This window comes from Gouania willdenowi, chromosome 14 (assembly GCF_900634775.1).
Source record: "Gouania willdenowi chromosome 14, fGouWil2.1, whole genome shotgun sequence".
Classification (NCBI taxonomy): Eukaryota; Metazoa; Chordata; class Actinopteri; order Blenniiformes; family Gobiesocidae; genus Gouania; species Gouania willdenowi.
The window spans coordinates 9,066,655-9,091,487 of record NC_041057.1 but is presented as its reverse complement, the minus strand read 5'-3'; the positions used below and the strand labels follow the sequence as shown (position 1 = coordinate 9,091,487).

General features: G+C 38.1%; 1 protein-coding gene across 2 annotated transcripts; it reads left to right on the top strand.

The window, feature by feature from the left end:
• The first annotated feature begins 864 nt into the window (after positions 1-864).
• On the top strand, positions 865-24,794 carry LOC114475253 (periostin-like). Of its 2 annotated transcripts, XM_028465924.1 has the most exons (23): positions 865-1,100; positions 1,781-1,879; positions 10,256-10,320; positions 10,419-10,576; positions 10,641-10,805; positions 10,888-11,034; positions 11,130-11,271; positions 12,828-13,040; positions 14,487-14,621; positions 14,786-14,934; positions 15,377-15,513; positions 17,259-17,389; positions 17,480-17,610; positions 18,726-18,828; positions 18,924-18,991; positions 19,079-19,124; positions 19,222-19,254; positions 20,987-21,286; positions 21,371-21,406; positions 22,888-22,932; positions 23,110-23,196; positions 23,293-23,328; positions 24,356-24,794. In XM_028465924.1, exons 1-23 carry the CDS (start codon positions 979-981, stop codon positions 24,409-24,411), a joined length of 2,604 nt encoding a protein of 867 aa, XP_028321725.1. In that variant the 5' UTR covers positions 865-978; the 3' UTR covers positions 24,412-24,794. The 2 variants fall into 2 exon arrangements, with proteins under 2 accessions (XP_028321725.1, XP_028321726.1); XM_028465925.1 differs by lacking the exon at positions 22,888-22,932.
• Positions 24,795-24,833: the final 39 nt, after the last annotated feature.

The window sequence follows — 24,833 nt, the reverse complement described above, 5'->3', positions numbered from 1 at the left end:
TAAGTGTGCTGTAGTTCATAAAAGGACAGATTTTTTACTGATTTCAAGAACTTAATTTTCTAATGTCTTTTTCAAGCCAAAAAGCGTTTATTTTCTGCTATTACGAGCTTACATAAAATGCAGTTTTTTTTAATTTCCTTTAATCAGCTTCATCTACGTATCCTTGGAACACCTGCTATTGTTCACACGTTGAAACAATGCATGACAGCCTCCTGGCAGGCTATCCCAAGATGGACCTCGACTTGTTAAGCTCAGACGGCAATGTGGGAGTTTGGAGACAGCAGTAGGAAAAATGTCTGGGATGGAGCCAGAGTTGATCAAATGAGTAGCGGACATGACAGCAGGGAGGATAAGGAGGAGAGGATGGTGGAAGTAAGTGGACAACATAAAAGTAACATGGGGAGAGTTTCATCAGGGATTAGAGAACGAAAAGACAGGTCGAGATGTAAATTTGTTTTCTTTTATCATCCCACTTTTTTCCTTCATCCACATCCGTCAGCCTCTTTAGATGATATTACCAAGGATCGTAATCTCAGAATGTTTCCTCATTCAGTGCATTACCAGAAGACGAGTGCTAGTGTTGAGCGATGCAACAGTTGAAACTGGGTGCCCTTGGTGCACTGGGATGTGATGGAGGTTCAAAAAGTTCTGAAAATTCATGTGAAACAACATGTGGGAGGGAGATGCAAGAGGCCTGTACACGATTCAGGATTTTTTTTTTTTTTTTTTTTTTGACTGTAGAAGGGTGTGTGTGTGGGTGAGAACACTACGTAATGGTATGGAAAAGACAGTGGGGGAGTAAACGGAGGGTGGGTGTGTTTGGGAAAGGGTGGCCCTGTTGGTACAAAAGCTCCCCCTTTTGCACATCGGCTCCCACATCCCCTGTGTTTTTTAGAGGTAGCACCGAGTGTGTATTTAAAAAAAGGAGTGTGTGTGTGTTTTTACCCCTGTATCACTAAGGACTGATAACTGCCCAGGATGCACTGCTTGCTGGTGCTGACCTCTGTGCTGGTGGCACTCTGCTGCTCTATTGGGAGCGTGGATTCGTCCGCTTATGACAAGATAGTCTCACACAGCCGCATCCGAGCCAGGAAGGAAGGGTAAGGAGGAGGGATTTGCAATGGAATGGGTGGATGGGAACATTTCAAATCTAATGCCCAGGGTGTGGCAAATTAGTCATTAGAATAATGGTTTGTTTTTGTAATCAATATTGTGTAGTTTCAATTTGAAATGACTTCAAATAAAAGACATGTTTTGGATTTGACTTTAACATTCAAATCCAAACTACGCATGATTTTTGAAGTAAATAACTAAAGCCCATTTTGATAGATGTTATGCTTTATGAAAATGAAAATAAAATGCATTTCATAGATTTAAAACCAAATCATGTTTTAAAACCCAAATGTGGAGTATTGAACATAAATATAACATACAATGAGGTTTTTTTTTTGTCCATTTAAAGAAAAATGGATGGACAAAATGCATTTGACATTAATAATTACTTACTCTTTTGGTTGGGAAATGTACAACAAAATTGAAACATACAGGAAAAAAAAACAAATTTTTAAACTATCTTGTTAATTGCAAATAACCATTAAAAAAATTGTTGGACACTTTTCCATATCAAATTTTGTATAAATAGTTTTACGTTAATTTCCTTTCTTCCATTGATAATCTAGAGGTTCTTTTCATCTGTTTGATTGTACTGGCCTTTGCTCATCTATTGCCTCCTTTTTTTCACCCCCCCTAACTCGTCTCCCCCCCCCCCCCCCCCCCCCAGACCTAATGTGTGCGCTATGCAGCGAGTCCTGGGCACCAACAAGAAGTACTTCAGCACATGCAGAAACTGGTACAAAGGCTCCATCTGCGGCAAGAAGACGTAAGTCTAGCCCCAGAAACAGAATCATTTAAATTGATTATATCAGGGGTGTCAAACTCATTTTAGTTCAGGGGCCAAATACGGAGCAGTTTGATCACAAGTGGGCCACAGGTTTTAGGCGGGAAAACAAACAATTTCAACATTAATGTGCCCAAGTTTTCACTTCCAGTTATAAATTAGACAAAGTATGGAAGTGATCAGCAATAAGTGACAGATACTTAAATGTTCTGTGATTTGTTTATTTTTTGAGCAATTTGTGATTTATTTGGGGAGATTTTGTCCAATAATTGAGAAAAATTCCAGGATTTTGGAAAAATGTTGACAATTTACAACTGAATTATTTGGTAATTTACACAATGATTCATGTTTTCTCTGTCATTTTCACTTTCTCCTGCGGGCCAAATCTGATGCTCTTAAGGTGTAGATTTGGCCCCCGGGCCTTCACTTTGACATATGTGGGTTTTTTTTTAAATTGTATACATAATCTCTAATACAGTGGTTATCAAATTATTTTGGCCCAAGTACCCACTTTCTCCTACTTTTGAATGCAAGTACCCCCCTTATGTCGACTATACAACATTTTGCTCAGAACACTGAAAAAACAACTATAGAGCATAATGATGGAATAAATGAGTGATTTTTTAAGGAATCTTAATTAATAAATAAGTGGAATGAAACAGTATTTAGTGCCTCCTGAATAGATTTATTTCTATAGTTTGTTGTTGTTTTTCTGCTCTTTTCATTATTCTGTATATTTTTCTCTTATTTTGCATGTTTTTGTTGTAGTTTTTGTGTGTTGCTATTTAAATTATCCTCTCTGTGTGCGTTTTTGGTGTCGTTTGGTTGTTTCTTATCTCATTTTGTGTGTTTCTCTGTTATTTTTGTGTATTTTGTAGTGTTCTTGTGTATTTTTCTCTCTCATTTAGTGCGTCTTTGTTGTTGTTTTGTGTGTTGCTGTTAATGGTAAGTATTTTCTTTCTTAGTGTGCAAGTGTGGTTGGTTTCATTTTGTGTATTTTGTTGTCGTTTTGTGAGTTGCTGATAATAATTAGTATGATGATCATTTTTAACCTAAAAATAAATGTTATAAAACCCCATATTTTTAATGCTTGCCTTTCATTTGTTAATTTTACTCTCTCTTAAGTACCCCTTGTAGTGCCATTGCGTACCCCCATTTGAGAAAAACCGCTCTAAACTGTGAGAACATTCCTAAAAACTGTTTAAAGAGTAGAACTGAATCTAATATAAAGTCAAAGAAAAAGCCTGTCAGCAGTGACCTTCTCAGCGCAGTTCTTACATTGAATGTGAGGATTCTTACTGGCTTGGTTGTCTGGTTCTGAAGGCGTCTCATGTTCCTCTCCATGATGCCTTTAAAGGAAACAGACAGTGTTTCCCCCATCATGCCCTCAGCCACCTGCATCTGGAATTAAATACGGTCCGACTCTTTATGTCAGATCACCTCTCGCTTCTCCTCTAGTCTGAGCATGTCCTGCTGCCTCTCAGACAAAGGTCTGCTCTATCATAGCCCTGTAAGTAAGCACTGAGTAGTGATTGATGCTTGACTTCCCATCTGAAATGTTAACAGTCCTCAGGAAAAAAAAAAAAAAAAAAAAAAAGAGTCCTAAGGAGGATAAAGAAGTGTGTCTGTCTACCACAGAGGAAGCCAAAGATGTAATTCATGGCCCATCACTTCGACCCAAACTTAGGATTCTCAGCTGCATTTTTTTTTTTCAATTTGTTTATTTTTTTTTGTTGAGATGATTTATTGACGGAGCAGCTACAGGTACAGATAATTGTTTGTGGTTTATTTGACAGCTGTAAAATCTGTAAACATAGAAGAGTGGGTTATTTAGAAGCGAATAAAATGGAAAAACAATCAAACAATTCAATGCAACAAGGAAAAATAAGAGAATGAAAAATCTTGCTAATGTAGAGAGAGCATCAGCTGGAGCTTAACTTCACCAGAGGACCAAAAAGTGAGTTTCTCAGAAGTATTTCACAATATTAAAAGTTGTACTTTGCCGAAACCATTTCTCATATTTATATTCATCAGTCATATTTTAAGCTTTTAACACGTTCAGTTTGAGAGTAGAGTTATGAGAATAACTTGTGCAAAGTATGACTAATATAGTCACCAGCTGTTCTGCAAGTCAGTTCAGAATCCCAAAAACTATGATTGATAGAAAAAATCTAACCTAAAAAAAATCTATTTTATGTGAAACAGTTGTGTTTTTACAGAAGCGGATTAGGGTCAATTTGATGGAGAAAATCATTTTGGGCAAATCAAGAATAAAGTCGAAATGTAAAGATAAAGTAGAAATATAATGTCTAGATTGAAGTCGAAAAGGTAAGATTAAAGTCAAAATTTTGGAAAAAAAACTCAAATACAATATTGTGATAAAAGTCGAAGGTAATAAAGTCAAATCTGTGGAAGCGGACATTGTTCTCGACATTTCGACTTTATTCTTCATTTGCCCAAAAAATATTTTCTCTATCAAAATTGGCCCTAATCTGCTACCGTATGTTTTGAAATCTTCATTAAAGTTGTATGTTTTTTCTCCCCAATAAGCCCATTACCTCTCACACAAAACCAAAAAACAGATTTTTCCAAATATCTTTGCTACAGCAATATCAACATTATATTTTAAACACCCAACTTTACACAGTCATTTCTGCATGTTTATATACCTCGTTGTGTCCCTTAAGAATGTATTTCTGAGCCCAGTTTTCATCTGCTCTCGAATAACCATTTAAAAGAAACATTACCTGTCTGTACGTGGAAATGTGTGTGTGCCTCTGGAAAAGAAGTGTCGGGTGAGGGTTTAATAAAATAATCACGGAAGCTTTTAAACATCTGCACATTGTGTTGGTAACTTGTCTTATCTTTCCTCACATTAAGACAAAAAAAGCCCAAACAAGCTGAAAGGTAAATAAGCTATCTGCTAAATCTTTTCCGAGTTTGCATTTGTCTCCCTGTCTGCCTGTGGCCACAGTGAGCGCATTGTTCTGTGGCAGTGGAGAAAATCCACCCAGCTGTGATTACTTCCAAAATGGATATGCAGTTGTTGAAAGATTAGGATTGAGGGGGTGTGAGTGTATGTGTAAGTGTACGTTAGGCTGCAGCTGCTGTGCTAACAAGAGCACTTAGCAATGCACTGACCACTAATGCAAAAAAAAATAAAAAAAATAATAATATATATATATATTGTTGTTTTACCTAGTAAATTAAATGTGATTCATATATTAATCTAATTTAGGATGTCTCTGTGTCTTAATTCTAACAAGCAGACAATACTGGATGCTCAGGTGGAAACAATTCTCCTCAAAGAGCCATGTTCTGTGCTAGTGCTACAGGCGTAGCATGTGGTTACCAGAGGATGAGTGTAAATGTTGAGGCTATTTGTAGCTTTTTCCTAATAATACCAGGAGGAACATGTCAAGTAACATATCCTTGACTCACAATAAGAACTGCAGCCCTTTGTAACAGGAAACACTTGTGCACTGCAGTGTCCAAGAAACATTGATTACATAAAAGATGAAACATGCAGAGTTATGAGCTAATGTCACCCCAGGCTCTGTGTGTGTGAGTGTATCTGTGCGTGTGTGTACAGTGAATCTGTGCGTGTGTATCCATGTCCCGTGTGGCCCAGTCAGCTCATCTGGAAACCACATTGAGCATTTCGTTGCATCAACATTGCCAGGGTCCTGGCAGAAGTGCAGGGAACGGTCTCCACTCTCCCCTACATCTATTATTTAGTTCAGTCATAGAGCAGCCAGCCACCAATGACGTCATACCTCGCTGACAGCTAGTTCTGTGGGGGATCTTTATTTAAAATGTATTCTAATGCAGAGAGTGATTACTCCATAGAAATAATGGCTGTAAAAAAGTTTAAAAATTTGCAAAAGATGAAAGCTTTACAATCAGATTAATTTATTTATTCACATATTTATTTAACAGGGACAATGCAATTCAACATAGATACCAAAGTTTACAGCTGATGTGATGCACATACTATGTAGTTTTGGTTCATAATATTTCATGAGATGTCTCACGATGGGATGTACTCCCATCTGCAGCCCACAGAAACCTTTTTCCCAATCTGCCAATCCTGAAAGGCTGGTGAAACGTGTCCGTCCGCCAGGCACACACCAACCTCCTATAAGAGGAGGAGGAGGACAGACACACCTCATTCAGACACCTCTTCTTACTCTCAAGCATATCTCACGTTTTTTTCCAGCCTAACTGTCCACAGACAGATTATTTTCAAGCCTCCATCGATAGGCGCTGATAGAATGGACGCACTTGCTTTGTGGACCACACCAGGTCAAGAAGAAGCCAGCGCTTGCCTTGCCTCCGCTTGGTCGGCGCTGTCCCCGTTCGGCACCACTCTGTGGTCGCAAACCTCCAGGCGTTGGCACACCAGCTGACGGTTTGGCTCCAACGCTGCCCCCGACGTTTCTGAAGGTCCGTCTCTCTGTTGGCCAACCTCGCGGGCACTCACACTCCAGTGAACTGCCCAGCTCCACGCTCGATACCACACCACGGTCCAGAGCTTCCAGATGCCAGCACACCAGCTGTCGTCTCGAGCCCAGCGCTGCCCTCGATGCCTCCAGCGGTTCTGCGCACGTTGGCCCGCATCCCGGCTAGCACACCCTCTAGCCGCCACGTGGTAGCATTGAGCTACAGTATCTACCTGGTCTCTCTGCCTGCGTCAGTGCAGAAATGCCAAGGCCCCTCCAACCGACGGGTGCTAGGGTGGGTTGCGCTCCCGTCGGTTGCATATGCTGGCACACAAACTGATCCTGTGGAGCTGTGGTCATCTACTCTCACTGAGTGCGACACACATCCCAGGGACCTGCTGTCGCAGGCAAGGGGCTTGGTTTTCCACCTGCGCCCAGAGTGCCTGGTACTGTGGGCTTGGCCCCTGAGTGGCGCAATCTGTCAGCCGTGGGACTCTCACAGAGTGTGATTTCCACTATACAGAGTGCTCGAGCCCCCTGCGCTAGGTCTCTTTATGATTGCAAGTGGAGGGTTTTTGAGGGATGGTGCCTCCAGTGGAGACACGTCCTCTTTCAGTGCCCGGTGACCTGTTGGCCTTTTCTGCCTCACAAGGTGAGCAGCGGCCTGACAAGGAGCCTCAGGAGGAGCGATCAGCTGTTCGTCTCCTGGGCTAATCCCTGTAAGGGGAAGGCTGTTACTAAGCAACGCCTGTCACACTGAGTTGTGGAGGCTATTGCTTTAGCTTATACAAGTCAGGGTCTGTGGCCGCCTGGGGTATGTGTGCGCACGCAACTCGGGGTCTCGCCACATCCTGGGCTTTGTTCAGGGGAGTGACTGTTCAGGTCATTTATGCGGCAGCGAGTTGGACCTCAACTCTCATGTTTGTCCGCTTTTACATGCTGGACATGTGTGGCATGGGCGGTTTTAGTGACCTAATGTGTACAGATATCTGCCCTGCAGGCTGGTCAATAAGCATGTCTGCAATACGAGCTCGACCACATCCCATAGTGAGACATCTCACAAAATATTATGTAATAGAACTTTAGGTTTTTTACATAACCCCGTTTCTATGAGTAATATGAGTGAGATGTCTCACCAGACAACCCTTCTTGCTTGGGCGAGTGAGAAGAGGTGCTTATTTTGAATAAGGTGTGCCCCTGGCGGACAGATATGTTTCACCAGCCAATTAGGATTGGCAGATTGAGAAAAATGTTTCTGAGCACTGCAGATGGGAGTGCATCCCATAGTGAGACATCCCACTCATTTTACTCATAGAACCAAGGTTATGTAAATAACCTAAAGCTAATACTAGTTCACAACTCCTAATAAATAAAACATGCCTATTTTTTTTCTTGAAGTTTTGTACATAAAGGCTGACATTACGCTGTCATTATTATGACATGACACCTGTCATTAGCATGAATAAGGTGTCATGAAGGCTGTCATTAACTGTCATTCAATACCCTAACCCTAACCTTTCATTAACCTAACCTTAACCTTAACCCTAACTCTAACCGCACTAGATCCCTCCATTTAATCCAAAAAATGCCAACATAGCTCCAAAGGTGTCATAATTAAGCAAAAGGTGTCGTAGTTTAGCGTATTAACAGCCTGTTAATGACAGATAATGACAGCGTAATGTCATCCATATGTATAAAACTTCCAGTAAAGTGTTACAAAAAAAAGTTATACATTTGCAAAAGATTTGAGCTTTGTGGGCAGAGTAAGAAAAATAAAATGTGAGATATTTCTCTCTTTCAGCATTTTGTTTTGATTAAGTACTGAATTGACTCCAGGGGTAACTCAACTAAAATGCTTAAAATTTTTATTTTTTCCCCTTCAAATGCAAACCTAACAGTTAGTAGATCCCAGTCAAGCTTCTATAGAAACACACAGTGTACTCTCTGTTTATTCTGGTACCTCATAGCAGCCAGTGTTGACTCCCTTCCTGTATTTTTGGAACTTTGCTCAAAACGTTTTTAGCAAGGAAAGATTCGGAAAAGTTGATGATTTTCAGTAAATTACCATGTGAGGAGCAATCATTGTAATTTCCTTATTAAATCTCCATTTTCAATCCAGTGTCTTGCCTCCCATGCTGCAGTCTGTCTTTCCATAACACAGCAGTAAAGTGCTACCGCATTTCTTGTTAAACTGTGCTGCTTATTCAGGAGCACGGGTCAACTGAGCTGCTGAGTCCGGCATGTTTAGGAGTTGAACGCACTTCCTGTCTGGGGTTTTTTTTTTTTAAATTATTATTGGCGCTGAGCTGAGTCATTTTTGATAAAGAGTTCCTTTCACCTCCCAACGGTAAATCATTTCAACTTGTGTGGGGTTGTATTGAATCTCTCAAAAACCAGTCGGAAGAAAATGGTTCAAAACTATTGACTTAACACTTACAGACTCCAGGCACAAAAAAACATTTGGACCAAATTGTTTTCACAGTAGGTTTTTGTCAGTGTCAGAAAGAAATGTCTACTCTTTTGTTTTCTTGGTTTTGCTGCTGTTGCTGTAGAGATGAGGAATTAGATTGACTTACAGTATTTATCTGAGCTATTTTTACATGGTGCAGTTGTCTGTGTGAATTACTGTATATTCTTATTCTTTGTTTATGAAAGTATTTAATGAAGCACATTCACATTATTTGTGGGATGCTGGGATCCTGCTTTTATTTTGCATGTGCCTTTTTTGACCATATATGTACCATATGGCCCTATGCAGGGTTGAGTTACGAATACATTTTCAATTATCCATGTCCAATTACAATTCAATTACGATTACAGTGACCAGCATTTTTTTCCACTTACAATTATGATTACATTCTCAATTACTAAAGTTCAGTTAATTCAAATAATGAATCACAAATGCTGAGACTGAAATAAATAACCTAGTAAAAGTTATCCTTCCTCTTGTGTTAGCTTTCTGTTAGCATTATTATGATAGCGGTCCTAAATCAGCTGTAAAATACGCTAAAAACAAATATCGATCATCTAATTTCTTTCCTATCTATTGGTTACATTGTTAGGCTTCATAATCAATGAAAATACAGGTTTTAATTTGGTTTTTGGTGTGGGTGTCTGAGCCTTTTTTTGTGTCAGTATATTCCTAGATTTAATTTAAAAAAAATTTTTAATGGTTAAATGAGCCCGGCCCTTGCCCTACGTAAATGGCTGTAACGGTGATGTTTATGTCTAAATATAATAAAATGTCATATCTTAGTCTGGAGGGTTTCCTTAAACCCAATAATCCCACAGCAAAGCAATAATTGCCAGTATTACTAATACAATTGCTTACTTACTTACTGACTTACGGTTATCCTCTTCTGTTCTCTGTATGTTTCGTTTGCTTCCAAGTCTCTGATTGTCACTGATTTTACATTTGTCTCGAAAATTGTTACTTTGGCCGGTTACTCTTTACTTGAAGTATTAGACATAAATGACACCTGTTATTAGCATGAATAAGGTGTCATGAAGGTTGTGATCAAGTGCTGTTTGTTACCCAAACCCTAACCCTTCATTACCCTAACCCTAACCCCACTAGATGCCTCCACCTTACCCAAAAAATGCCAACATAGCTCCAAAGGTGTCATAATTTAGCAAATAACACTTAACGACAGTCTTCATGACACCTTATTCATGCTAATGATACATAATGACGGCGTATTGTCAGCCTTATGTATAAAACTTCAAGTAAAGTGTAACCATTTTTGGGTCTTTAAACTGATGTTCTTGTTTTTCCAGATTTCTTTTAATGTAACAAATGCTATTCTTGACTTGCCTATTCTTGCATTCCAGAATATGTTTTCCTTTCATTTAATGAATTATCAATATCATTATGACAGAGTTAGTGACGTTATGGTTTCTGTGTTTTCAATGGCAGGGAGGTTTTGTATGAATGCTGCCCTGGATACATGAAGCTGGAGGGTATGAGAGGATGCCCTGCAGGTCAGTGACTCACATTGCGTTTTGAGTCTGTTAACTCAACAATATTCTCTGATCTACCAATGTCAAAGTCAACAGTTCTTCTTCTTTTTCCCCACCAGTGGCTCCCATTGACCACGTGTATGGAACACTGGGGCTTGTAAAAGCCACGACCACACAGCAGTACTCCGACGTGTCAAAGCTAAGAGCGGAAATTGAGGGCAAAGGCTCGTTCACCATGTTTGCACCCAGCAATGAAGCTTGGGATCAGTTGGACCCTGTAAGTACACTTGAGATTGAAAAGCTAACACACACCTTATTCATATGATGTCGGTTTTCCAAAGGAAATGCGGTCTGCGCTTGTGAGCAACGTGAATATCGAGCTGTACAACGCTCTGCACTTCCACATGGTGAATCGTCGTCTGTTGACTAAAGACATGAAGGATAGCCTGAGTGTCACCTCCATGTACAATGACCAAGGGCTTTACTTTAACCACTATTCCAACGGGGTGAGTCATTCTTACTCATCGACATGTAAAAAATTCTATAAACATTTGAATCATGAGTTTTAAATTGCTTTTCAATCTGTAGATCGTCACAGTAAACTGTGCCAGGATCATCCATGGAAACCAGGTTGCTACCAATGGTGTCGTGCATGTGATCGATCGGGTCATTAGCGCTGTGGGAAACACTATAAAGGACCACCTGGAAATCGATGACGATCTCATCTCTTTCAGTGTATGTACAAACAAACAAGGCAGCTCTGCTTGTAATAGTTGCAGCGTGTGTTCACGACATCAATTGGTTTCATGTTTCGTCTGGTCTTTTTGCAGACTGCTGCTTTAGCTTCAGGTTTAATGGACAAGCTGGGTCAGCCTGGCCACTACACTGTGTTTGCTCCAACTAATGAAGCCTTTGAAAAACTGAGCCCAGGATACCTGGAACGCATCATGAATGACAAGGATGTGATTGCAGGTGGGATGCACAGATGATGGCACAGCCTCGTGTAACCAACCAGTCTGAAACTCAGACAACAGACCATTTAAAGCCATATTTATTTTACCATACATGTTTTTGGGGACTGTAGAGGAAATTTAGGCTTGGTTTGAAGTAAAAGTTGAGAATGTATTTGTATTTAATTTTACAATTAAAAACCATTTAATGAAACAGAGGTTAGAATAACAGTCTGAGAAGTGTTTCAAGGTTTACATAAGTCTCTAAGGTTTTTGGCAGTGAGGTAAAGTGTTGAAATGTAGAAGCAAGCACACCTTACATAGTGAGGGTAATCAGGACGATGGGCTTCACCTGTGAGAGACCAGAGGCAGAAAGGAGATTTACCCACAGACATTCACAGATGGACATCAAAATAGAATAGAATGGGATAGATTTTCATTTGTCATTCAGAAAATACATTCTCCAATGTGCATTATGAAAAAAAATTGTATTAGATCTAGCTAATTCATTTATTTATTGGTTTATTTAACAGGGACAGTATACATTAATATCCATACAGTAAATGCAGAACATTCAGCCAGGAGGCTATTTTTCATCTGTAATCCCTGGACAGAATGTTCAAATGTGACCCAAAAAGAATAAAAATCACAGGAAATATACAATAAAATATACAGTATACAACAAAATATACAATACGAAACACAGAAGATAAATAACAAAAATATATACAAAAAGTTAGCGTCATAGTTAAACTTGATGAAATGGATGGCTTTGAACATTGATCTATATAGATCTCTGGATTAATCTTCCTTGATTAATCCCAATGTGAGAAATGCTAAAGTGTACTTCTTGAAAGATGTATATATGTATAGGACTAATGATCGTGTTAGAGTTTCACCAGACTGAAACTTCTGTAGAGAGAAATTTATGACACAGAATGGTTATCCTATGGTAAAGTGTCACTTCCATTTACTTATGTGATTTTAAACAAGCCTTTTACAATAATTTTTGACAATATTGAATATACAGACTCCAGTTAATTGCTCATGGACCTCCATCAAAAGAGTGAGATTAAACAACCAGAGTATTAATGTGCTTGGATGAGATCCTTTGTCAATGTTGTGGGTTTATGATTTGTCCAAGTCGTGCAATAGAATCAGTGTATGCGCCTGTAAAAATAAATGATCAGTTATTATATTACACACCGACTCACGAGATGCTGCTAATTAAAAACATTTGAAACACAGGAAAGGGAAGAAGTTATTACCATAAGTTTGGGGTACAAGCTAATGTCAGACTTAGTTGATTGCCTTTTAATTTTGGCAAATTTGAAAAGCTCCTGTGTTGTCAATGGAATTCCTCTCTCTTTATTTGACAGTTAGATTTAGATGAGGCATAATTCCAGATCTAATGTTGATAAAAAGTGTCAGAGTGTTTGCAGTCACATGTTTATTATTTGACCTCAGTTTAGTTTTGATCGTAAAGCCCCAAGTCTTACAAAGTCTACAAAGACTATTGAAGCGTGACTGAAGATTTTGATCTGAAGGATGATTTACTGTTTCCTTTCATTCCATCAGCACTGGTAAATTACCACCTGTTGAACAGTGTCCAGTGTGGAGAGGCAATCATGGCTGGATCAGTGCATGAAACGGCTGAGGGAAGCAACATCGAGATTGGTTGTGATGGCAACACTCTCACCGTCAATGGCATCAAGATGGTCCTGAAGAAAGACATCGTTGCCACTAATGGTGTCATCCACCTCATTGATGAGGTGTTGGTCCCTAATTCTGGTGAGAAACAGAGAGAATCTGCTGCCACTGGATTACTGTGTTGTGTTTGTGTTGCTTCTAATAGCAGTGGTATAAAGAGTACTGATATGTCCTACTCATGTTACTTTATTGAAATTGTACTCAAGTACAAGTAAGTCATACATAAAATATTCAAGTACAAGTAATAGGTAGCTCAGTTAAATATTACTCAAAGTAAAATTTACGAGTTACTTTCACTAGTTGGTAATACATCTTGGAAGAGAAAGGAAGAGACCAAATCTTGCACAATTGGAACTTGATTTATTTTCCACAAAGGCATCTGTATAAAATAAAAGGTTTGTCAAAATATACAAGTATTTTTATTTATTTTAATAAAATAACACCAATGAATTCAATTCAAAATAAAAGCATTTCTCAGGCTCTAAGTATAGATACATTTATGAACTCTAAAAATGACAAAATAACCTCCATTCAATGCTGTTTTGTCACGGTGCATTACGTTTAATCTGGTGCTGGAGAAGCAACAGAATAAAGGCACAAACGTGTCCAGGAGGAACGGGGTCCGCGGTGAGGTTCCTCGGTGTGCGGCAAACTGAACGTGATGCGCTTTCAGTCCGTGCGCTGTCTGACCCGAGTCAGAGAGAGAGAGCGATAACAGACGGAATAAAAAGCTTGTAAAACTATAAGAAACATTATCAAAGGTGGAAACAGAGAACAGACCCATTTCATTTGCAGTGTGGAGTCTGTCTGCTCTGATCAGCTGGGATCAGGAGGCGGAGGAGTGGCTGTAAACCTCCTACTGTCCTCACAGCAGTGAATGATACGTGCTTTCTTATGTTACAGCCACAGAAAAAAAAATCACAAATAAAAGAATAAAAACATTAACAAATAAATGTGTATAATTAAGTAAAAATAACACACTTTACAGTAGTAGAAAATAAAGTGGGATAGATAATAATAATAATAATAATAATAATAATAATAATAATAATAATAATAATAATAATAATAATAATAATGTACAAATTTGATACGGATATTTACAAAAAATAATGCAAATATACAATTATGATATTTACAACAATCAAGCTGAGGTTACAGTGATGAATTATACAGTTTTCTCATGTTTCTAAGACATCAGAAAACTCTCCAATAACACAAGATAAAGTACTGACATTTGTTACTAGTCTCTATGGAGAAAACAGTCGCAAAGTGTTCCACAGTTGTGCACCTGCACGCAAGCTTTCCCAAGAAGACCGGTGAGTTTTTCAGGAGGGGAGGGGGAAGTGTGGAGCGCACACACGATTCTACATACTGCAGCTTTAAGTAGAAGTAAAATCACTGATTTAGAAATGTACTCAAAAACTACAAGTGACCATAAAAGCAATTGCAAACACAGTAATGTGAGTACTTGTAATCTGTTCCATTAACCTCTGTCTAATACTGTGTTTGTATGATTCCTATCAGCAAAGGAAGTGATGGAGCTTGTGGGAGAATCCCAGACCAAATTCAGTGACATGGTGTCTGAACTGGGCCTAGCCGCTGCCCTTGGTCCCAAGACCGAGTACACACTTCTTGCTCCTGTGAACGACGCATTCACAGGTGAGTTTAGATGTCAAAATCCTATTTCACTTGCTGATCAAAAAGAAAAACATCCCCCTTTGTACAACATTTTGGGCACACTGATTTTTTTCCCCTTTCCTGTTTTGTATCGTCTCTCACTTACATCAGTTCAAATGTGTTTTTCTTTCCTTTTCTTTCCTCAGATGAGGTGATGTCAACCGACCACAGCTTGCTGAGATCAATATTGGAAGAGCACATTTTGAAGTTGAAAATTACCCTGAGTGAGCTCTACAATGGACAGCTGCTGGAAACGCTCGCTGGCAAACTGCTCCGAGTCTTCATTTACCGCACGGTGAGAAGTTTGAATGTGTGCGCTTGTGCGTGAATTTGTTCTGGTAAACTGATTTCAGGGGAAAAGTTAAAAAAAAAAAAAAAAAAAAAAAAAAAACTTTGAAAATCAGATGTTTGAAGGACAAAGAAACAGAGCAAACATGGGAAACCATAAAAACCAACCTGTAAGTCATTAGCAAATCCTCACTTTGACCTTTCTGTCATGTCGTGGGGAATCGGTGAAATGAAATCACCGCATTTTCTGCTCTTGGCACAATGATTGAGTTCTTTTCACCAGTGTTTTAAATAATACAAGCACCTGGTTTTGATTTAGGGGCAATAATAATCCTTGAGTGATTGCAATCAAAAGAGACATAGTGAACATCCTACTCTCCAATAAATAACTGCCAGACGTGAGTCTTAAGATATTTGACTTTGCTCTGCCTATGCTCTTTCTTTGACAGGCTGTGTGCATTGAGAATGCCTGCATGATGCGTGGAAGTCGAGAAGGAAGTAATGGAGCTCTCCACGTAATGAACACCCTGATCAAACCGGCCGACCAAACTATGCATGAGCGGCTGGTCTCTGATGGACGGTTCAAGTAAGCGCATTGTATTTTTTTTATTTAGCTTGCATTAAACCAGGGGTTCTGAACAATAATGAGCCAATTTTTGCTTATTTGTTTTAACCTTTTTTTCCAACTACACTAAATTTGCCATATTTTAACCCATTTTTATCACTTTTTCTTGCTGTGTTTTTTCTCCTTTTAAAGAATTTTTGCTACATTGCTACATTTCTGCCACTTCATTCAATTTCAATGCCTTTTTTGCACATTTTCAAGTGATTTTTGGCACTCATGAACTTTTTCCACCTAACATTACATATGTTTACCCATTGTTGTCACTATTAACCCTTTTTCCACCATATTTCATGCTTTTTTTTCTCAATTTAACCACATTCACAATTTGTCGTGCCCATTATTTTCCTATTGTAAACTAATTGTACTACTTTTTAAATTACACTACCCCCCACCACCACCACCACCACCACCACCACACACAATTCTGCCACTTTTAAGCCAGTATTGACACTTCGAAGCCTTTTTTACCACTTTTATGCCCATCTTTGGCCACTCTAATTTTAGCCAATTTCACCACCTTTTCCACCATTTTTGGTCACTTTTAATTCCTTTTATTTCTGATTAAAACAAGGATTTACACCTTTAAGATGAATATATACTATATGGTGCAAATAATAATAATAAGCTTCCTGGATAACAATGGATATTATTCAGATAAATAAATAAATGCGGTTATCACAGATTCATAGAACAATGGACCATCATTTTGCTGACTTTATGGATGTGCCCCAAAAAGCTCTCCCCTTTATTCCCCCTTATAGATGGCCCTGTCACCACAGGACTGTTCTTGAATGTTCATGTTTGTGTTCAACCACCTTCAGGTACAGTGGGGGGTCCCCGGTACCTGGCACCTTTATTTTTGGAGTTCGCAGGCTGAAAAGGTTGAGAATCACTGCATTAAACTACAGATGATTTATTGTTTATATCAGTGGTTCTCAACTGGTCTCACCCTGCGACCCAATTTTGGGTCCCGACCCACCAGTTGAGAATAACTGGTTTGTATGATCATTGATTTTTTTTTTTTTTTTTTTTTTTTAACTTGCGAGAGGTTGAAAAGGCAACACAACACCTGTAGAAAACAAATGGCGACATCTGTTTTTTACAAGCAAAGGGTTGACTTCATAAGCAATAAAACACATCATTTCGTCAGTTCATAACACTTGTATGCTCTTGGAGCTTTGTGCATGACCTAATCTAGTTTGACCCATGGATAGGGTCTGTAAACACAAGTGCTGCGTCTTCTTTGAATATTTTCTGGAAAATTCCACTGGTGTTCACCACATTTCTGCAGCTCACTCCATGCATACCCACGGAATTGTCACTCTCATACTCACTCAGTTGATTTGTGCCTTTAAAGTGGCAGGATTTATTGCTCTCCGGTGACACAAAGGCCCCCAGACAAACAGACAGACAGAGGACTAATTAAAGAAACAGATGTAAGACAGTTGGACCACACAGATGCAGACAAATTCAATTTGACTTTAACTGGATCAACAGGATTGTTTTCTGAGCCAAATGTCACAACAATCTGCTTGAGTCCGTGGGCCATTATTGGTTGTCAAAGGCCTGACCTCCTCACACTTTGTTTTGTACTCAGAAAAAATAAATATCAACAACTTCCTTCTTGGTGAAGTCTTCTTGCAATTGATTTTAAACATCTGAGTGAATATATTACCAAATCATGTTATTGTTTTGAAAAAATGCAGGATTTTCTTGTCACTGATGGAAACAGCTGGTCTGGAAGATGTTCTGAAGCAGGAAGGCTCGTACACGGTCTTTGCACCTACTGACGACGCCTTCGATGGTCTCACAAGGGACGACTTTGACCTTCTCAAAAGTAAATCGTTTCCAACCTCCACATAATTTGATTTTTCGGATTAAAATGTGCTTAAACATCTAATTAAATGGCTTTTTTTTTTTCCCACAGGTGATTTGAATGCTTTGAGAACGATCCTTCTGTACCACCTTAGTAATGGGATCTTCATCAATGGAGGTCTGCAAGGAGGAGTTACTAATCTGCTCCGATCCCTTCAAGGCACCAATCTGCAAGTTTTGTCTGTATGTAAACACAAAAAAAATCATTGTTACATAATGTAAGAAATAATTTCTCAAGGCTCGATTACACATAGGAAAGGTGTCTTCACGTGCCAAAAACTTGCACAAGCTCCACAAATTTATGAATGAATACAAAATGCTTTAAAGAGTAGAATGGCGAGATGAATCATAATAATCTCTAAAACCAATGCAACAAACTCAAGTAGACTCCTTTACCAACACAATTGCATATTCAAGCCTAATTCCAATCTATCCCACGGAGTCTACATTTTCAGACCTAATCTCAATCATTCCTTGTGTTTTTACTTCAACAAAAGTCTCAAAAAGCCGGTGCTAATCTACTTCAAATCTTGGTTATCTTCATCAGTTCTCTGGGGAAAACTCCCATCAACACACACAACTCCCTCTGCCCATTCAAAACATCTTTTATTCCCCGTTTGCTTTTAGTCTTGCATGGTAGCCTTCATATCAGTCATCATCATTTAATCTTTTGGTTCACGTGCGGAGCCGCCGTGTCTCCTTTTTCTTTAGGCTTCAAGGTTATCTGTCAAGGTCAAACAACAGACCTCCGGGACTTCCTCAGTGAATAGAGTAGAGCTTGTTTGAAGTACTTTTCAACAATAGAAATAGTAGCAGTTAGTTTAAACAAGTTTTTAACCGGGGTTCAAACTTAATTAAACATGTGTTTTGGAATGGTAAAAATGAATAAAATAATAATATTATTAATCAGTATATTTGCAAAAATTCAGTCTGTCAGCACGAATATGTTAGGTTTTAATTCCAACCCAAGGCAGTTTTTTTCTGAGCAGTGCCCATTGTTTTTCTCATGGCAGGACAATTTCCACCTACAGTTTAAAAGCATTCATGTTTGGAGTTCACCACATGTTTCAACATGATTACTGTAATTTTATGTCACAGTTAGCTGAAATAGGCTCCTGCTTCCTCTAACCTAAACTTAGATAAACAGAAACACTTGGAAACGGATAAATATATCATTCAAGACTAACATCAAAGCCTTTCCCCCCCAATCAAACAGATGAAGTGTAAATTTAGTTGGTCTCGATGCTTTCTAAATATTACCAATATTCAGATTTTTTTATTTTCTGCGTTGTTGACAGGTAAATAACTCTATCCATGTTAACTCTGTGGCTGTACCAGACAGCGACCTGATGGCTACAAATGGTGTCATCCATGTGGTGAGGACTGTTCTGTATCCTGCAGGTGAGAACACGGACACGTAATCACACATGAATCCATTCAAACAGGACATTTGGATTTTATTCAGTGCGTTTGTATGTTTCGGTTATCGCCAACAGATTTGCCAGTGGGTCGCCAGGATTTGTTTTTGTTATTAAAAAAGCTGATAAGGTACATCACAATAAAGGTAAAGAATATAAGCATATATATATGGGTGTTTGATACGTTATGCTTATTATACGCTGTCACATGATCATTTGATGCTTTCTGTTAGTTTGTTTCTGGATACACGTACACAGAAATTCCTCTAACCTTCATCAGTAAGTTCACCTCATACCAAGATTTTAGTTTAGGATGTTTGAATATTGGCATGCCTGCATTTACAGTATAAATTAACTTTTTGTTTTACTTTTACAGAGAAAACCATCACTACTACTCACTTCATCGGAGGTAAGATCAGGACAGTATTCAAAAAAACACAAAATCTCTTCTTGTTTCTTTTTCTTTCATTCGACTCTTTTCGCTCTTTAAATCCACTTATATTTAATCAGTTCCTTAGGGGAAAAGGAAATTGGCTTATCAGTAAATAACATAGTTAGAGACTATTAAGGGCCTGGCTTTTTGATGTTGCTAATTCAGTTCAAATAGAAGAATGCTGTGGGACGTATCGTGTTACATAGGAGAAAGGAGAAGGAAAGCCTTCAGAGGTCATTAGGTACGAGACATGGACGACTGAGCGAGATGGAGATCAAGGACTCAAGGTCACAATTTCCTGAATGAGAAGGAATTAAAAGCCTTTGCGACAAAGCGTTTCTGTTGACTGATGTGTTCTGTTCTGAATAAATCTGTAGAAGAAACTGTTTGAAGACTGGCTGAGTTCTGGAAGTGAAATACAAATTATTTATTGTTTTATTTAGACATTTATTGAACAGAGACAAATACATTGAACAATATCTAATACTAAAAAGGTGTATGCCTTTGACAGCAAATCAGTTTTACTCAAATTTGTCATTAGGACTTTTTCAGTGAATCTAGTTTTAGTCAACTAAATGACATTAAGATCATCAAAATCTGTTACAGATATAGTCGACTAAAATCTAAAGTACAAGAGTTTATGTATTTATTTATTTATTTTTTAAGATTCATGGCATACAGCTTACTTACTATTGGATCTCTTACCGGCTCGTTCTGCTTTCCACGCAACAAAAGATGTTTTTATTGGATACCTTCCAAAAAGAAACATAAGCTGTGTTCAAAATGGCATACTGTACTCCGTACAATGGCACTACAAACTCCAAAATGAGCATATACTGTCTACTATACAAGTATGGTTAGGAGGATTAGACTTCCAAGTTTCCCGAGATGCATTTCGTGGTCATTTGATCCAGAAAACTCAGGGAAACACATTTCATACCGACATTTCAGAGATTTGCCGAGACCCTCCATTGTGCAACTGACAAAACTTCTGGTAAACTTCAAAACAAGAACCCTCTTAACAAAAGTGTTCAAGACTAATGGAAGACAAGAAGATGTTTGACTTTTAGCTTAAAGCCGGTGTCATGTTCTGAGTTTACCTCCGTACTGAGATTATACAGCTAACCCTAACCCTAACATCATCCAATAAACAAATAAAACACGTGTCGGTTCACTTTGAAAACAAAAATAAACAAAAATGAATTCCTTTTTTTAGCAAAAAATTCATTTTTATCTCAGTACGATGTGAACTCAGACCATGTGAACACCGGTCCAAAGACGATTTCACGTTCCCTTCGCAATGCATCATGGGGCGGTTGAGTATGACTAGTTTGCCTACTGTGCGTACTTTAAAAATGTCTCGATATAGTATACATCTGGGTATTTCAATATCTATATCTATTGTGAATGCACTACATACTAATTTTGACATCAGACTTAGTAGTACGTTCGTGTGCAATTTCAAACACATATATATTTATATTTATTTTATATATTTATTGTATTATTGTTATTCATAGTTTAGTTATTGACATTTCAAAAAATGTAGTTTACGAAAACTATGATGAAAATTATCTCTGGTACACATTCAGGTTTCTATCATTTGCAAGCCTTGTCCTTGTCATGTCTTCTCAGGAATAGTAATGTAATATAGGAAATTAATTAAATTAATATATAATATAATATTTTCTCGTTGTTGTCTCTGCAGTCCCTGAATCAAAAGAGGTGATCCAAGTCATTGAAGGGGAGCCAACGTACACCAAGGTTACCAGAGTTATCGAGAACAAACCCACCATCACCAAGGTAACAAGAGTCATCAAGGCAGAACCAGTTGTCACTACGATGGTGGTGGAGGGAGAGCCTGTAATCACCAAGGTAACGAAAGTCATCGAAGCAGAACCCCCCATGACAAAAGTGACCAGGGTTATTGGGACCGACACCTCGCGTACTAAAGTCAGGGTCGGGCAAAGACAGCCAGGCGTTACCAAGGTTACCAGGGTTATTGAGGGTAAGTGCCGCTGGTTTTAAAACACAAATGTAATTCCTACAAAGGTTTGTGCTCGCACTGATGAGGAAATACTTCCAATGGCAGGTGCAGAGTTTGATGCAGATGGAAAGAGGATCACTGGTGAGTTTATTCACTGTAAAGCCTGCAATAGGCTTTTATCTTCAGTCATTTCATTTAACTCACATGTCAAACTTATGGCCCAGGGTCCAAACCCAGCACTTTAGAGCATCCAATTTAGCCCACAGGAGAAAGTGAGAATGACAGAGAAAACATGAATCATCGTGGGGATTATCAACTAATTCAGTTGTTGATGTCATAGCTCCTTCAAATGCACATTTCCGATTTTTTTCTTGGGATCAGTGTTTCCCAAATTAAATCAAAATGTGTCACAAAATCAAGGAAATTGAAGCGAAGATCCTACAAGGGCTGATATATGGCATTTATTGCTTGGATATTGTCAATATTTATACATAATTTTTATGTGGAAGTGCAAACAATGGCTCATACAGGTAGAAATTGCTCATTTTCCTGCCTAAATTCTGCGGCCCACTTTAAACTGCTCTGTTTTTGGCCCCTGGACTAAAATGAAGTTTGACACCACTGATCTAAATCATTCCATCTCTTCTCAGGCACCACTAGACTTAGTTAATCACACATAAAGAACATGTGTCATAATGAGGAAAACATTAAATGAGTTAATCAGAAAAAGGCATTATAGACTCTAAAATTACCATTTACATCCTCCCGATTCATGCTTGGTAGCTTTATCTCACATTTATTGCAAATTAGAATTTTTAGTCGACTAAAAAGAAAATATCAGCCAAGCAGAGACTTTTTTTAGCTAATTTTGCCTGCATTTATTTCATTGGTTATCTATGCATTCTAGTTTACACTGCCTTTAAGAGCTTCGCTATTTAATTAATAGAGATGGTGCTTGGATGAAGCCTTTAAATCTTCCTGTTTGTAGTGAAATAAAACTCTAATAATAATGTTTATAGGAGCTTGAAGCATTGCCCATTGATATTTCTTTAGGCTGATTGGAGAAGAAAATCAAGGATTATTTTTTCAGCCCATCTGTTTGTTTGGTTTTCATAATTCTGTAAAAAGAAAAGAAAATTTAAATAAATAAAAACAATAACTCTGAGGCCTGTGGTGCACATTAAATTGTCATCTCGTTGCATCTCCTCTGATTTCATCTAAATGATCATTTTTCTTCTCTCAAGCAAGAAGTTCCTCACTCCTTGTGTCTATGTATTTGTTTTAACCATTATGCAGTGTGCAAATGATGCTGTGCCATTATGGGGAGGCCAACTGAACTCTGACTCTGAACTTTCAGGGTTTTTTTTCCAACATCCTGCAGCTTTACTTTGACGATTAAACCAAACTGTAGCCAGGATGTGTAGAATAAGTCAAATGACTGCCTTGGGCTGACCATGCCGCCCCCTGGCACACCTATACTTCGCACCCTGCGTATTTGTATGCAAGTGTGTATGTATGTAACACCACATATTCTTTGCTTTGACTATGTGTATACCTGACACTGTGTCCATAAAGTTGCTAAGTCTTTAAATGACTTCCAACACCCTTCTGCCGTATTAAAGGTGGATCCCGCTCCACAACGGTGAACAAGCCTCATATCATTCAGGGTAGGCTGTCCTCAAAACTCATGAACTCTTGGTTTGTGTCAAAAATCTGATTCTTCTTGTCATTTATGAGAAGGAGAAGTTTTTCCTTTGAGGTAGGCAGGAGAGTAAAATAAATGTGTATTTTTGAGGAAAAGTTACACAGGCTGGGATTACATTGTTTTTGTTTTTGACATGCAGGCCCAGACTTCTCTAGGATCACCACCATCCATGGAAACCCAAAACTTTTGGAGGAGGAATCAGAGAGAATTACACAAATTATTAAAGGTGAAAAATGAATACTCCTATTCAAGTTTTTTCCATAAACGTGTCGAAATACACTTACTGGTTTTTTTTTTTTTTTTTTTTTTTTTAATCTAACAGACGGAGGTAAATTCTCTGCATCCAAGAAAGCTCCAGGTAAAATTGTGTCACACTGATTTTTTTTCAACACCTTAAAGCAGACATAGGCAACTGGCGGCCCGGGTATGGCCCTCAGTCTAATTTTTTGCAGCCCCCAATGCAAATCCCCAAAAATTGCAATTCAAGAAGTTCGAAAGAATATGTAGCCCAACATAATATACAAAGTACACAAAATGCACAAAAAATTCAAAAGATACACAAAATGACACGTAAAATGACAAAGACAGACACAACAACCACCTAAACAAACAAAATGACTACAAAACCACACAAAACAACAACACATTGCAGAATAGCTCCAAAAACAAATAGTGTTCACAAAATTACACAAAACGACAGGAGAATACAGAAAACAACAACAACAATACAGAAAGTGACCCCAAAAACACACAAATCAACAACAAAAATGCAGAAAATGACAGAAAAATACACACAATTACACTAAGAACACATTGAGACTCGAAAAACACACAAAGCAACAACACAAATAGCTCCAAATCAACAACAAAAATGCAGAAAATGACAGAAAAATACACACAATTACAACAGAACACCAAAAAAAATTAACAAAAGTACATATAACTACCCCAAAAAACACACAAAATGACTAAAAACTGACAAAACATCAAACCCATAAACAAAGACAAAACCTAGGCTTCTTCCTATGCTTTGTCGAACTATTCAAATATGTAATATTTCCAAATTGGCTTTTTTATTTTTAGATATTTTTGTGAAATTTCTTTATTCATTTTTCATCTATTTTAAGTGTTTGAATGAATAAATAAATAAATAGAATTGTTTGAGCGGCTGAAAGAAAAATAACAAAAAAGCTTTTATTGGCCTTCCCAAGGGATTAATAAAGTGTATCTAAACTAATGTAATCTAACCTTGGAATGAAAATGTGCACTGCAATTTCATTTATTCCCTTGTGAGCTATTCCACTTTTTCTTTAAGTCTCTTGATGTGATGCTTGTTTTTTGTTTTTTTAATAATAAAATTGTCTAATTTGTGATATATTTAATAGCTGGAATGAGGAGAAGAGCAAGGCCAGCCAGAAGCCACCACAAGCCAAGGGAGTGAATCCCGAGGAGAGGAACCACCTTCAGGCTCACCCTGGAAAACTGAATGCATTGCAGCACTCCTGGATGAGTGTGACTGACTTGTAAAACTGTGGACTGAAGAGAAATCAATGCAATTTGTCATTTTCTATGACTAAACCCTGATTATGGAAATTGTTTTCTGTTACATGGGGGTGAAGCTTTGTGGAATATGTATGATGTGCAACAGCTATGCAATCAAACAATCATTTCTTTCACGAAAGAAATAAAAGTCAGCAAGAGAAAAAGTTTTTAAAAAATTCAAAGTGAGATATATATTCTGCCAGTGAAACTTATTTTATGCCGGGGGAGGGGGGGATAGAAATTTAGATATATTTGGAAAAATAAAGGTTTGAATTTTTATGCTTTTATTGTGCTTTCATTTATTGAAATTAATGCATTTTT